This window comes from Gastrolobium bilobum, unplaced genomic scaffold, assembly GCF_033153095.1.
Source record: "Gastrolobium bilobum isolate Gb01-03AN ecotype WA unplaced genomic scaffold, APGP_CSIRO_Gbil_v1 utg5539, whole genome shotgun sequence".
NCBI classification, from domain to species: domain Eukaryota; kingdom Viridiplantae; phylum Streptophyta; class Magnoliopsida; order Fabales; family Fabaceae; genus Gastrolobium; species Gastrolobium bilobum.
The window spans coordinates 152,995-167,991 of record NW_026896577.1 but is presented as its reverse complement, the minus strand read 5'-3'; the positions used below and the strand labels follow the sequence as shown (position 1 = coordinate 167,991).

General features: G+C 40.7%; 1 protein-coding gene across 3 annotated transcripts in view; it reads left to right on the top strand.

The window, feature by feature from the left end:
* Positions 1–14,997, top strand: part of LOC133300687 (piezo-type mechanosensitive ion channel homolog) — a 71,399-nt gene that overhangs the window by 854 nt on the left and 55,548 nt on the right. For 2 of the 3 annotated variants that reach the window (XM_061500258.1, XM_061500257.1), the window contains exons 2-4: positions 72–152; positions 894–1,053; positions 1,141–1,298. In XM_061500258.1, the coding sequence (XP_061356242.1) occupies positions 72–152; positions 894–1,053; positions 1,141–1,298 (399 nt within the window). Of the gene's footprint in view, positions 1–71; positions 153–893; positions 1,054–1,140; positions 1,303–14,997 lie in introns of those variants that run through there. The other variant, XM_061500259.1, reaches the window with a different exon arrangement.

The window sequence follows — 14,997 nt, the reverse complement described above, 5'->3', positions numbered from 1 at the left end:
TATAAGCATGTATGGATATGTACTCCATTGTTGAATTAGTGCTGATTTTTATCTGCTCTGATTTCCTGCAGCTGCTTTAATCAACTGGAGTTTGATCTCTCTCGTTGATTTGATAGCCTTTCTTCTCATTCTGTACAATGTATCACAATTAGGTAAGTTGTTTAGTTCTTTCTGTTTGGGTTTCAAATTATTATTGCTTAGAGCATTAAACTTTAATTTTGATATTTTATCACAATGTCCTTACTATGAGAAATCTACATAAAAGAGAACTCTTCCTTCTCTACCGTGGTACATAAAACGGAACTGTTGCCTCACACTCTCTTGGTTATTTGATTGCTGGATAGTCAAAAGATTCTATTGTCATTTGCAGTTTACAGATTAACAATGAATTTACCTCTTGTGCAGTCCTTTTTATTTATTAATTTATTTTTATTTTTTGAATTGTTATTATTTGTTGGACAAGCTCCTTGACATAGATTATCTTTACACGGAGTTCATCCCTAATTTTATGCAGTATATTCAGTAAGGAATGTAGTCCTTCTATAATTTTAAGAGGTTTTGGTAGGAACCAAAGAAAAGGTAATACAAGAAATAATCAATGATATGATTTTGCCAATCTAACAAATCACACCCGTTTAGTTTTGTATTAAAACACAAAATTCATTTTGAGAGAGTTGGAGTTGCTTCTGTTGGTACCTTATGAATACTTTTATTTATTATGAGCTAGGCTGTCAAAACTTGGTTCTTGTGATAATAATGATGCAGAAGTTATTCATACGGGTTGATGTTTCTCGATATTGCTTATTGGTATGATGGATACTGCGGTTTATCTCATTCATGTTGTCTTTAATCTTTGTATTTAATTACTATTAACGTTGGTTTTCTTGTTGTAGGATTTCATTTCCAAAGGAGGTTTTTGTTACTGTGGCCAGTTGCTATCTTTTCTGTAGTTGCAATAATTTCTCAAGTGACTTTTCTAGTTATATGGGCTGTTAAGCCAAAGTCATGGAGTATACCGGATGCTTGGTGGGCAAAGCTGATTGGGTTTATGACGTGAGATTGATTTCTTTTTCATTTATTGTCTGATTCATTGTTTTTGTATAAATACTGATTTGTTGTTTCTGGGATGTACTCTTGCAGAGTTCAGTCTTGGAAATCTCCTAATGTAATTTATTTCTTGGTTATTCAACTCCTAGCACTACTCGTTGCTTTAGTTGATATATATGGGAAGAGGCATTTTCTGAATACATGGCAAGATTCATCTTGGGGTCGTTTCTTATCAATTGTCGAACGTTTAGGTTTGTAAGTAGTTTATTTGACCCTCTTGTTTATTTTTCTCATCTTTTGATTGATATGTTTGATTGTTTTACTATACACCAATTGTAAGCATGCAATATGAAATGTCCAGTGTTGGCATATGAGTGTCATCTCTCAAGGATCTGTGCTAATGCAACTACCTCCGTAATCTTCTTTGAAGGTGGACTTTAGTGCCATGCAAAAATACTGCATTATGTGAAAATTATGTTTAATTGTTTCATGCAGTATGAGTGTATGACATTGGTCAGCATGTATTAAAATAAGCACAACCGGCACGTTTCATTTTGTTGTATCTATTTACTCGCTTTACCATACAGTTTATAACGTAGACTTTTAGCTAGGCAAGTTACCAAACTCTTCATATGAGTAATCTTGTGAATTTAAAAGATTCTTAAGTGTATGGTGAACATTTTCCATTCTATATGCTTTTTAGTAATTATGCAATTATGCAAGGATAAGGCTGCATACAAGGATTACCTTCACCCCACACTAGCTAGTCGAGTTTAACGGGGAGTAATTTTTGGTTTTTATGCTTTTTAGTAATTAAGTATAAATATATGATGGACATATTTTATGTTTGTTGAGGAATTTAGAAAAGTATTCAGTACTGAGGAAAGTGTTATACAACGACAACCACCAAAGACTTTTTCTCATTTGGCGTCAACTACATGGAACAATCGATGCCATTGTGCTATGTGAAATAATAGAAAATTGTACCCAATGTGGGTGTAGGTCATATATTTATATGAAGTAAAGTAGGCTAGTAGTATTCTCAACTGTAGATAGCAAAACAAGGCCTTCCTTCACAAGATGACTTGGTCTATTTTAGAGACTCCTTCTCATCTCTGGTCCCAAGTATTAATAGCTAAATATGGGAAGAAGATGGACTTCTCTAGACAGGCTTCTTGTAAGCCCTACAACTCTAATTTATGGAGAAACCTCTGCAAAATTTGGCCCATTATGCTGGAGGAGCTTGCACGAGATATTGGTGACAATAAAAAGGTTCATTTCTGGTTGGATAATTGGTTTGGTGTAATCCAAAATCTGCTTGGTGTGGCAAAACTACCCCGTCATCTCCTCCTTCTTGAAGATTCAACGGCTGACTTTCTTTATAGCTCTATTGGGAATTGGAATCTAAACCTCCTTCGTAGCTTTTTTGATGAAGATGTGATAAATATTATCCCTCCCCTTCATGTATTTATATAGATTCAAATTGTTGAATCCTCTTTCATCCTTGGTGAAACATGCCTACTCAAAACTAATGCCGATTAATCTCCTATCTTTTGACTTCCCATTGGAGAAAATTAAATGCTAGATTTGGAAGATGTCCCATGGAAGACTCCTAACTAAAATATATTTGCCAAGTGGGGAAATGAGACAGATAGATGCCATCTTTGTAAGGATAGGGTGAAAACTACTCTTCATGTGCTTAGAGACTGCCCAAAGGCTTCAATGCTTTGGACATGCTCTCTTTTTTAGCCTTACCTTCCTCTCTATTTTATTAAACAGGATATGCTTAGTTGGTTTAAAAGGAGCATAAGTTATTTTGATGGAAGATTAACAGATTGGAGAGATTTCTTCTTCATCACTTGTCGGTTTCTCCGGCAATGGTGCAATAAAGAAATTCATGAAAGGGACTATAAAGGTCAGAAAATGATATAAGCGTGATTCAAAAGTATTTGGTTGACATCAACCAAGTCAAACACAACCCCATGGTGAGATCAAACCAGCCTAAGCACAATGAGAATTCCTTGATCTGGGTTCGGCCTTCTCAAGATTGGATGAAGCTTAACATTGATGGGGCTATTTCGAAAAGAAAAGCCTCTTGTGGGGGTCTAATCCGCAACTCAAATGGGGATTGGGTTGGTGACTTCCATTCCTTCTTGGGTTTTTGCTCACCTCTTCAAGCAGAATTATGGGCAATCCTCCATTGATTGGAGTTTGCTTGGTACCTTGGCCTCAAAAAAGTTATAGTTGAGAGTGATTCTGATACGATCCAGTCCAAGCCTACTCAGGTATATAAAAGGGACAAGCACAGGAGGAATTGGGCTTCAACTAAAGGTGATCAGGGCCCAAATATCACTGAAGCAAAGGATGGTGACTCAGCAAATTCTGTTGCAACAAACTGAGTGCGCGGAAGGGAGTAAAGGGAAGGCTGAGGAGAGAGGGACGGGATCGAACAAAAAGAGGAGAATTGAGACCTTGGGAGAGAGTGGAGCCTCTCCAATTGCTTCACATTATCTTTCTTTTCCTGCACTTTTTGATTTACATTGTGTGTTGTTTCCTGTTTGAAAGAGGAGCTTAATTGATCCTGATGGACAATTTGCCTCTGAGGATGAATTAGAAGTGTAATTGGAGCCTATCATTTTCAGTTATAATACAGATATGGACGTATTTCTTTCATAGAGCTGTGTTTCGTTTTCTGATTTGAGTTGATTTACTGTTGATTGTTGTTGGTCTGTATCAATTTGGTATCAGAGCTCCGATCTAGGAGCTCTGTGGGATGGTCGTAACTAGAAGCATGGAAAACCGTGTTGATACTATGGAGGAGAGGCTGCGCAGGACAGAGGCTCAAAACGTTGAAATACTAAGGAGAGTGGAAGCTGGCGAAACGGGGGTGCTAGAGATCCTTCGGAGATTGGATGACATAACGAGACTCAGGGGAAATGATTCTCACGACGAGAATGACGGTTCTAATCGCTACACAACCGGACCGCCAGGACGGAGATACAATCCGGTTATGTCAACAACCAGGCGTTTGGAATTACCCTTGTTCCACGGGGAGGACGCGTACGGGTGGATAAACAAAGTAGAAAGGTACTTCAGTATCAACGGTGTAGCCGAAGAAGACAAGGTAGCTGCAGTGATGGTTACGTTGGAAGGCGAAGCCCTACAGTGGTACCTGTGGTGGGAAATCAACAACCCCAATGTGGGTTGGGAGTTTTTACGGCGAGAAGTCTTGAGCAGGTTCCAACCGGAAGCTCTAGATAACCCATATAGAGCTCTGTATTCCTTAAAGCAGACGGGAACGATGGCGGAGTTCAGGTGCGAGTTCGAGAAGATTATTGGTGCTTTGCGTTTTGAGGATGAAGAGCTTTTGAAGGGTGCGTGGATTAATGGCGTCCGGTGTAGCGTTCGTGAAGAGTTGATGATGACTCCCAACATAAGTTTATCAGAGATGATGAAGTATTCTCTGAAAATAGAGAAGAGGAATGATGCATTGAGGGACGAAGGCTTGGGGACAGGGAGAGGATTTGGGCCAACAGGAGCGAGCAGAGGAAATCAGGCCCAACGTAATTGGGCTGGCCAATACACCAATAGGGGAAACTGGAGCGGATCGGGCTCCGCTAACCAATCCAATCCGGTTCGGGTCATGGGTCAAGCCCACTCAAATACCCTAAATCAACCTGCTAGGGCTCCAAACGAGGAGCAAACACGAACGACGGCCACAAAAGGGGCATCTGGCACCGTCAATACACACGGAGGGGCTGGACTCGCGACGGAGAGTCAAGCGAGTAGCAATCGACGTCTCTCACCAGCAGAAGCCAGGGAACGTCAGGCCAAGGGGCTGTGCTTTACCTGCAACGAACGGTGGAACCCCCAACATAGATGCCCGTTCAAGCATCTTCAGGTGATGATAGTCGAAGACAATGACTGTGTGGAGGGAGAAAAGTCGATGGAAGGGCCGACGATCCTTGAAGATACAGATCCACAAGGAGGAAACGAAGACGTAACTCCTCAGCTCTCGATGCAATGTTTGCTGGGGCTCTCTTCAAGCCAAACACTCAAGGCATGGGGAGAGATTCACGGGACTGGCGTCGTCGTGATGATTGACTGTGGGGCATCAAGCAACTTTATAGAGAGAGGAGTGGCTGAGCGACTGAAGCTACCAGTTACAGAGACCCAAACGTATAATGTGGAGGTGGGAGATGGCCACAAGGTTTGTTGTCAGGGGGTGTGTAAGGAAGTGAGTCTTTCACTTCAGGGAGCAAGGATCAACCAAGATCTTTACATTTTTGATCTGGGAAGCGCGGATGTGGTGTTGGGATTGGAGTGGCTCACTCAGCTTGGGGATATAAGAGCCAACTTCAAGGACTTGGTTCTGAGGTTCATGCAGGAGGGACAAGAAGTCGTAATCAAGGGGGATCCGACTTTGTTTCGTTCTGTAGCCTCCCTGAAGTCTGTGGTTAAGGCATTGCAAGACCACGGACAAGGTTTTTTTCTAAAATCTGAAGAAGAAGAGGGTCCAGATGGTGAAGAACCATGGGAGGAGTTGGAAGGCTTGTTGGTTTGGTTCGAAGATGTCTTCCAGAAGAAAAAGGGGCTGCCGCCGAAGAAGGAACACGACCATGCAATCAACCTGAAACCTGGGAGCACGGTGCCAAACATACGGCCATACAGGTACCCACACTATCAAAAGTCTGAGATAGAAAATCTGGTGGCTGAGTTATTGGGTGATGGGTGGATTAGGCATAGTACCAGCCCCTATTCTAGTCCCATGATTTTGGTAAAGAAGAAAGACGGGAGCTGGAGGGTCTGTGTCGATTACAGAGCCCTGAATAAGCTGATTGTGCCTGATAAGTTTCCCATTCCGGTGGTGGATGAGTTGCTAGACGAGTTGGGGGGCTCAACAATTTTTTCCAAACTCGATCTGAAATCTGGATTCCATCAGATCAGGATGCGAGAAGAGGACATACCAAAGACCGCGTTTAGAACACACCAAGGACATTACGAGTACTTGGTGATGCCCTTCGGGTTAACAAACGCACCTTCCTCATTTCAAGCTCTTATGAATGATGTCCTTCGTCCATTTCTGAGGAAGTTCGCTTTGGTATTTTTTGATGATATAATGGTATACAGCAAGGGCAGAGTTGAACACTTGGAGCACCTGCGTCTGATCTTTGAGGCCCTAAGGTCAAATTCATTGGTGTGCAACAGGAAGAAGTGTAGTTTTGGAAAGAGTAAGATGGAATATTTGGGCCACGTTATAACAGCTCAAGGAGTCAGTGCTGATCCTAGTAAGGTTAAGGCTATGAGGGAATGGCCAACACCCAAAAATGTAAAGGGCCTGCGAGGTTTCTTAGGCTTGACAGGATATTATAGGCGGTTTGTGCAAGACTATGGGAAAGTTGCGAAACCATTAACAGAGTTGCTTAAGAAAGATGCATTCAAATGGAATGCAGAGGCGGAGAAAGCCTTTGAATTCTTAAAGGAGAAGATGAGTACCGTCCCTGTTCTTGCTTTGCCTAATTTCTCTAAGTTGTTTACCGTGGTCACAGATGCGTCAGGAAAAGGAATTGGGGCTGTCCTAATGCAGGACAACAGACCTATTGCGTTTCTAAGTCAAGGGTTCTCCCCAAGGGCACAAGGGAAGTCAATCTATGAGAAGGAACTTATGGCCATAGTCTTTGCCGTACAAAAGTGGAAGCATTACTTGATGGGGAGACATTTTGTCATAAAAACTGACCAGAAGAGTTTGAAATTCTTAACTGATCAGAAAGTATTGAATGAGGAGCAGCAGAAATGGGCAGTTAAGCTCATTGGATTTGATTTTGAGATCCACTACCATCCGGGCAAGGAAAATCACGTTGCTGATGCGCTCTCTAGACAAATGCAATTGTGCGGCATCACTAGATTGCAGCTGCCAATATTGGAGGACCTAGAGCTGGAATTACACAATGACAGTAAGATGAGAAGCATTATTCAAGCATTGTTAATTGGCAGTGACGTTCATCAAGGATTTAAATTGGTCGAAGGCAAGTTGTACTACAATGAGAGGTTAGTTTTGCCTAAAAATTCTAAATTCATCTCTGTTTTGCTACATGAATTCCACGATTCCAGCTTTGGGGGGCATTCTGGATACTTTAGAACCTATAAAAGGTTGGCTGGGCTGGTTTATTGGGAAGGGATGAAGAGATGTATCAAGGAGTATGTGGCTGCATGCACCATTTGTCAGCAAAATAAAGCACAAAATTTGTCCCCAGCTGGGTTGTTGCAACCATTACCTATTCCAGAAAAGGTGTGGACTGACATTTCCATGGATTTTGTGGGAGGGCTGCCAAAGTCTATGGGTTTCGATACAATATTGGTAGTTGTTGACCGCCTCACAAAATATGCGCACTTCCTCCCCCTCAGGCATCCATACACGGCCAAAGATGTTGCTGACCTATTCATCAAGGAGATAGTACGACTTCACGGGTTCCCATCAACCATTGTTTCAGATAGGGACCGGATCTTTATGAGCTCTTTTTGGACAGACCTATTCAAAAGTGCCGGTACTAAGTTGCACTATAGCACTGCTTACCATCCACAGACTAACGGTCAAACGGAGGTAGTAAACCGGTGTTTAGAGGTGTACTTACGTTGTTTCTGTGGACCTAGGCCTAAGCTGTGGCATAAATGGGTTCCTTGGGCTGAGTTTTGGTACAACTCAACCTACAAGGATGCCACGGGTATGACACCCTTCAAGGCCCTTTATGGTAGAGATTCCCCCCATCTGTTTAGAGGGGAAGGGTTTGCCTCTGCCGTGGATGCTCTGTCCAATTCTTTGCATGCCAGAGATGAAATTTTGCTCGAGCTGAAGCAAAATTTGGTCCAAGCCCAGAACCGTATGACTGTCCATGTCAACCAGCGTAGAAGGGACGTCCAGTTCGCTCCTGGTGACTATGTTTATCTACGGCTCCAGCCCTATCGGCTTAAAACAATTGCAAGGCGTGTTAACGAGAAATTGAGTCCCCGGTATTATGGTCCCTATGTTATCTTGGAGAAAATTGGAGCAGCTGCGTATAAGTTACAATTACCCAGAAGTTGTCAAGTCCATCCGGTTTTCCACGTCTCTTTACTCAAGAAGGCTGTCACTCCGGTTCTGAATGCACAACCTTTGCCTGAGGCCCTTTCTGAGAATTGGGAATTGATTGTGGAACCAGAAAAGTTGGTACAATGGAGATTGTCCATCACAGGGGAGCTTCAGGTGCTGGTCAAATGGCATCACTTGCCAGAATTTGAAAATACTTGGGAATCTTTTCCGGTCATTAATGGGCAGTTTCCTCACTTCCACCTTGAGGACAAGGTTCTTGCATTGGGGGGCAGTATTGATACGATCCAGTCCAAGCCTACTCAGGTATATAAAAGGGACAAGCACAGGAGGAATTGGGCTTCAACTAAAGGTGATCAGGGCCCAAATATCACTGAAGCAAAGGATGGTGACTCAGCAAATTCTGTTGCAACAAACTGAGTGCGCGGAAGGGAGTAAAGGGAAGGCTGAGGAGAGAGGGACGGGATCGAACAAAAAGAGGAGAATTGAGACCTTGGGAGAGAGTGGAGCCTCTCCAATTGCTTCACATTATCTTTCTTTTCCTGCACTTTTTGATTTACATTGTGTGTTGTTTCCTGTTTGAAAGAGGAGCTTAATTGATCCTGATGGACAATTTGCCTCTGAGGATGAATTAGAAGTGTAATTGGAGCCTATCATTTTCAGTTATAATACAGATATGGACGTATTTCTTTCATAGAGCTGTGTTTCGTTTTCTGATTTGAGTTGATTTACTGTTGATTGTTGTTGGTCTGTATCAGATTCCTCTCAAGCTATCAATTTGCTTACTACTGTTGGTAATGATGCTTGAGAATTGTCTTTGCTAGTTAGGATCCGAGCTCGGTTAGTTAAGAATGGGAGGATTGAGCTTACCTTCCCCAAGAGAGAAAAAAATAGATGTGCTGATTGGCTTACTAAAGAAGCTTTAGCCTACCCTTGGGGTACTTTCTATTTATCTTCTCCTTATAAAGAATTACAGAAATTGATGCTGGCTGATTTGGGAGATTATTTTGCCAGGAATCTTGTGTGAGCTCCTGACTGATTTTGTAGTATTGTTTCTTTATTTTTCGCCTTTTCTGTTTCTTGGGGCTATGCCCTTTTATTGTACGAAAGAAAAAAAGTAGGCTAGTAGTATAGTGTAATACAAGATAGTGAAAAGGACATAAATACCTTCAATCACATTAAACTTGTGCTTAATACACTACTCTTAACACCCCCTCAAGTTGGGTTATAGGTTATAATTGTGCCCAACTTGTTACTAATTTAGTTAACCTTACTTATATTAAGTGCTTTCTAGAGGATGTTGGCAATCTGTTCCTTAGTCCTAACATATCTTGTGGGTATAAGTACCTGCAAGGTCTTTTGTCAAATATAGTGGTAGTCAGCTTCTATTTGTTTTGTATTTTCATGAAAAACCAGGTTTGATGCAATGTGAACGGAAACCTTGTTGTCTCACCACAACTGCATAGGTGAAGCCGTCTTGAACCTAATCCCATCAAGTGATACTGTTATAGTAATTCAGAGGAGGTTAGACCTTGCTATTAAGTTTTGCTTCTTGCTCTTCCAAGAAATTAAATTTCCTCTGAGGAATACGCAATAATTAGATGTTGATTTTTGACCTACAAGACACCCAACCCTAGCTATATTAGAGTAGCCTTCCAATATGCAATGGCCATGGTCTTTATAAAGAATCGAATGTCTTAGAGCCCCTTTTAGATACCTCAAAAGATGTTACACTGCATTATGATGTGCTTGAGTTAATTAGTTAGTTAGTTAGGAAATTGTTCTAGAATATTCTAAGAGTTAGTATAAAAGGAGAGGAGTGTGTGTAGTGAGGTATGCATGAAATGAGTATTGGTTAGTGGGAAAATTGGGGATCTCTAGGGAACTTTTGGAGCCTAGGTATGTTGGTTTTGAGGGGGAGTTGAGGTCTTTAGGTGTATCTTTATGCATTTTATTTCTGTAAGAAGCTTGTCTCCATTTATGTTTTCTTCTATTTCAGTTTAATAATATTAGGTTCCATCAATTTGGTATCAAAGCACTACAATTCTGGGAGTGTTTCTGGTCTAGATCTGGAAAAAAAAATGGAATACCGATTGATAAGGTCGAGAGGAGCTTTGATTGTTTGGAAGAAAGAATGGATGGAGTTGATACTCTTTTTGTCAACTTCAGGAAACCATTCGAACGTTAATAGGCAACATTGATCCGTGTTTTGCAGAAGAACTAAAAGCGAGAAGCGAGAAAGAAGAAGCATTAGCCAACGAAAAAGAAATAGGAAAAACGGTAGAAGAAGATGATGCAATAGAAGAGGAAGTTGCAGAAAAACAAAAAAAGAAAGAAGAAATAGAGGAAGAAGCCGAAGAAGACAGAACAGAAGAAGGGGAAGGAGGAAACAAAGACGAAATTAGCGAATTAGTAGACAGAAGAAGAAAAAGAGGAAATAGATGTAGCAGAACCTGAGAAAAGGGACAAGGGGAAAAATAATAAAAATGCAGAAGATATAGAAGAAGAAAGGGGAAAAGAAAGCAAAGTAGAGTTACGCAAGGGGGCGAAGAAAAGAAATCGATAATGGGGAAGACGATTACTAGCTTGGGCCATGGGGGATTTGTTATTACTGGACTCGGGTCAGGTCATCACACACGGGTAACTCTCATAACCTTGACCAGCAATCCAAGCGTAGAGGGAATTAGGGGTGTAAGTTTTGGAGTGCGTAATAGGCTAAATAACAGAGGGCCCAATCAGTCCAGTAACCTGAGTGGGGAAAATAATGGTGGGGGAACTAGGTTGCTAAATGGGCTAAATAACAATAGAGGGCCCAATCAAAATAACCTTATCAGAACTAATGGAGTGCAGATGCAGCCCAATGGAACTAACGAGAACTTAGGGCACACATTTGCAAATAAGGAAAGCAAATGATCCATACTAGGAACCCTCGCGACGAATGGCGGAGCTACTGACAGGCGTGGCGCTAATTACCTACGGCTGACGGCAGCAGAGATGGCTGATTGCTGTGGACAGCACGTGCAAGCATATGGTGATGGTGAGAAACAATGAAAAGGCTTACTACCCAGGTGAATTTGAGAGAATTAAATGGTACACAACGTTTATAGACCCATCTGCTGCAAAGCAACATATTCAAGAACAAGGAGCATCGATTGGTATCAACGCAAATGGACTGGCTGTTGGAAAAGGAGTTACTGTTGCCATGACACTGGAAGAAGTATATGAAGCTATTGATTCAAAACTGGTGAAGGGTGATTTCGGTTCAGCAAGTTGTTGTGTCATTGTTGAGGAATTTTTAGAGGGAGAAGAAATGTCATTTTTTGCAATGGTTGATGGAGAAAATGCAATTCCATTAGAATTTGCTCAGGACCATAAGTAAGTTGGTGAGGGTGACACAGGGCCAAATCCTTTTCGGCTGATTATGGGATTAAGAGGCTTTAAACAATGGGATCCAGGTGGAAATTCCTCTTACATTATCTGCCCTTTCACTTCACCTTGAGGACAAGGTGAGTTTTGAAGGGGGAGTATTGATGGGCCTATGTGCTGAAAGAGATCAAAGATTAGTTAGTTTGTTGGGAAAACTTCTAGAATATTCCTAGAGGAGGGAATAAAAGAGAGTGAGTGTGTAGTGAAAGATGCATGAATTGAGTAATTGGTTAGTGGGAAATTTGTGAGGATCTCTAGGGATCTCTTGGAGTCTAGGTATATTGGCTTTAAGGGGGAGTTGAGGTCTTTGGGGTTTATTTTCACTATTTTATCTTTGTAAGGAGCTTGGCTCCATTTATATTTTCATCTTTTTCAGTTTTATAAAATTAGGTTCCATGGTATCAAAGCACTACAATCTTGGGAGTGCTCTTTGATTTTGATCTAAAAAAAAAAATGTCACTAATCAGAATGAATGTCAAAGAGTTGGGGAAGGCAAGCACATCAGAGGTTATTGAGTTGTTTTAGAAGATGATAAAGATCATAGATACTTGGTGAGAGAAGCGAGAAGCTCAAAAGAAAGAAGAAAAAGAAAAAGAGGGTAAAGCAAAACCTGAGAAAAAAGAAGAAAAAAATAAATCGAAGAAGAGGCTGAAGAAGTAGATCGACACAGTGAAGAAGCATCTGACGAAGTTGGCGGTGCAGAAGAAACTGGAGAAGACAAAAAAGAAGAAAAAAAGTAGTCGCAAGCAGCTTGAACGTAGAAAAGAAGAAGAAGAAAAAGACGAAGAATCAGAGGAAAAAGGAAAAGAAGGTGAAGAAGAATCAGTGAAAGAAGCAAAAGAAGAAGACGCTGCAGAAAATGAAGAAAGAGAAGATGAAGAAGAAAAAAAAGGACAAGAGGCGGCCGAGGAAGAAAGAAACGAAGAGGGAGGAGCTATGCAAGGAGGGTTAGTGGAGAGCGACAACAGCAGTGACAGGCACGCCGGTGGATCGACGACGGTGCAACCCGTTTGCCAAAACGAAGGGCAACAACGTACAAAACACCAAAGATCGTGGGACTGCAACCTAGTTTTTGCGCGGTGGTGCAATAAAAGAGACGTACATTGGCGAACGACATGGAGCAGGATTCTTTGACTTACATCGGAGGAGAAAGCAGCAAAGCGAAATGAGGGTGGAAGCAAATGTTCTGGTAGATCGTTTGTGGAGGAGAGTTATCACGCACATGTGACCATTTTCTACAGCAAGGCCCCAAATAATTTTGAAATATAGGCCAATAGATAGGGTAAGTATTGGGCTGGGCTTGTTAGGAAGTGCTGGGCAATATGGAATTAACACAAATGGTCCAAGAAGTATTAATGTGACAGGAGGGCAGAAAAGGAATTTCATCAGGGTGTCTAATAAAATCAACCTTGTGAATCAAAAAGTCCAACTCAAGATCGGCAGGTCCAATTCAGGAATCCTAAATTCAAAAACTTTGCACCACTTATTGGCAGTATACGTTGCAGAAGAGCTGAAATTGACAATGGGTTCAAAAAGCTTTAAACAATGGGACCCAAGTGAAAATTTCTCTCACATTATCTGCCCTTTCTCTTCTCCTTGAGGACAAGATGAATTTTGGAGGGGGAGTATTGATGGGCCTGAGTTGATTAGTTAGGAAATTGTTCTAGAATATTTTGAGAGTTAGTATAAAAGGAGAGGAGTGTGTGTAGTGAGGTATGCATGAATTGGGTATTGGTTAGTGGGAATATTGGGGATCTCTAGGGAAATCTTGGAGCCTAGGTATGTTGGCTTTGAGGGGCGAGTTGAGGTCTTTAGGTGTATCTTTCTGCAGTTTATCTCTGTAGGGAGCTTGTCTCCATTTATGTTTTCATCTATTTCAGTTTAGTAATATTAGGTTCCATCACATTCTAATGAGAAATGAGAATCTTTAGGGGGATGATATGAACTAACTACACTTACTAAAGAGAACATGTCACAATAAGTTAGTTCAGTTTGCAAACCAACTTCCTACATCTCTTCGGATCTAATAATAATTCTCCATCATTTGTGGTAAACTTCATATTTGGAATCATTATAGTATCACAAGCCCTAATCCCTAACTTACCAACATTAGAGAGAAGATCAAGGGCATATTTTTGTTGAGAGAGGATAATGCCTTTTGTGCTTCTACTCACTCCAATTCCAAGAAGTAATTTAGGGTTCCCAAGTCTTTTGTCTGAAATTCGGTTTGAAGGAAGCTCGAGTTACAAAAGGTCATAGGTGTCACGTGCAGTTATCACTATAATGAGAACAAACCCTCCATAAGAGTGCCAATAAAAGACAAAGAGCCTGTTTGTTTGGGCTTCTAAAAAAAGTAACTTTTATCTCTTTCTTATTTTAGAAGTGCTTTTTATAAAAGTTAAAGCTATTTATATTTTTATAAAAATATTTAGTTTTAAAAAAAAATATTTGGCTTTTGACTTTTGCTTTTCTTAGAAGTTAAAATTTTTAGCTTATGGAAAAAGTAAGTTTTTGGCTTTTTGTGTGACTTCTGTTTTTTTAAAAGCAAACATCCAAACGAATTAAAAGCGAGAAATGCTTTTTTTCTTGAAAAAAAGCATCTTTTGAAGGGAAAAAAGCTATCCAAACGGGCCTAAAATGATCATAATTGCTCATTTTCATGCCAAAGTCAATAGCTACTTTGCTCAGCCTTCCAAACAAGCCTAAAGATATTGTTTTTTTTTTTTTTGGTAAAAGAAAGATATTGTTTTAATCTATACAAAGAGCGTTTTAGGCGGCAAACACACCCAAACTCTGAGCAATAAAGCTAGATGGTTGCTCCATATAAACTGTCTTTTAATTACCATGAAGAAAATCATTATTAACATAAAGCTGATGTAAGGGCCAATGATGAGAAGCTATCAAAAGAAAGAAAATTGTTATTAACATGAAGTGCTTATCACTAGGTCAAAATCTATAATTGTTAGTCAAGACACATTACTTTCTACTTATGCCCATTAGCTAGCACCACAATTGATTTGTTTCTGATCCTAATGGGTGTTAAATTGAAATTGGACCTCCTGATTTGTTTGACTCTAACCCACTTGATTAGGTAAAAAATGTTGGCCACCAACCAGCTGCAATCTTAGAGCATCACATGCAGCATGAATGCCTTTGAAAATGTGCTATATGCAACTAAAACTAACGACCAAGCTCCATTGCCAGTCATCAAAGGTCCCATCAGCCCTCTATTGTAAAACTGGTCTATTAATGCAGGCACTCACTGGTTGTTTGAGTAATCAACTGACAGCCATAGTGGCAGCTGACTTCAACCTGGTTTGTGACCTATGTCATGTTGTTACTGCTATTTTTTTTCTCTCTCTGGTTGGTGAAAGAGGGTAAAAATGAAGAAAGAAAAAGAAGACAAATTTAGAGAGCTCGTGCTACTATTGAACTAAGAG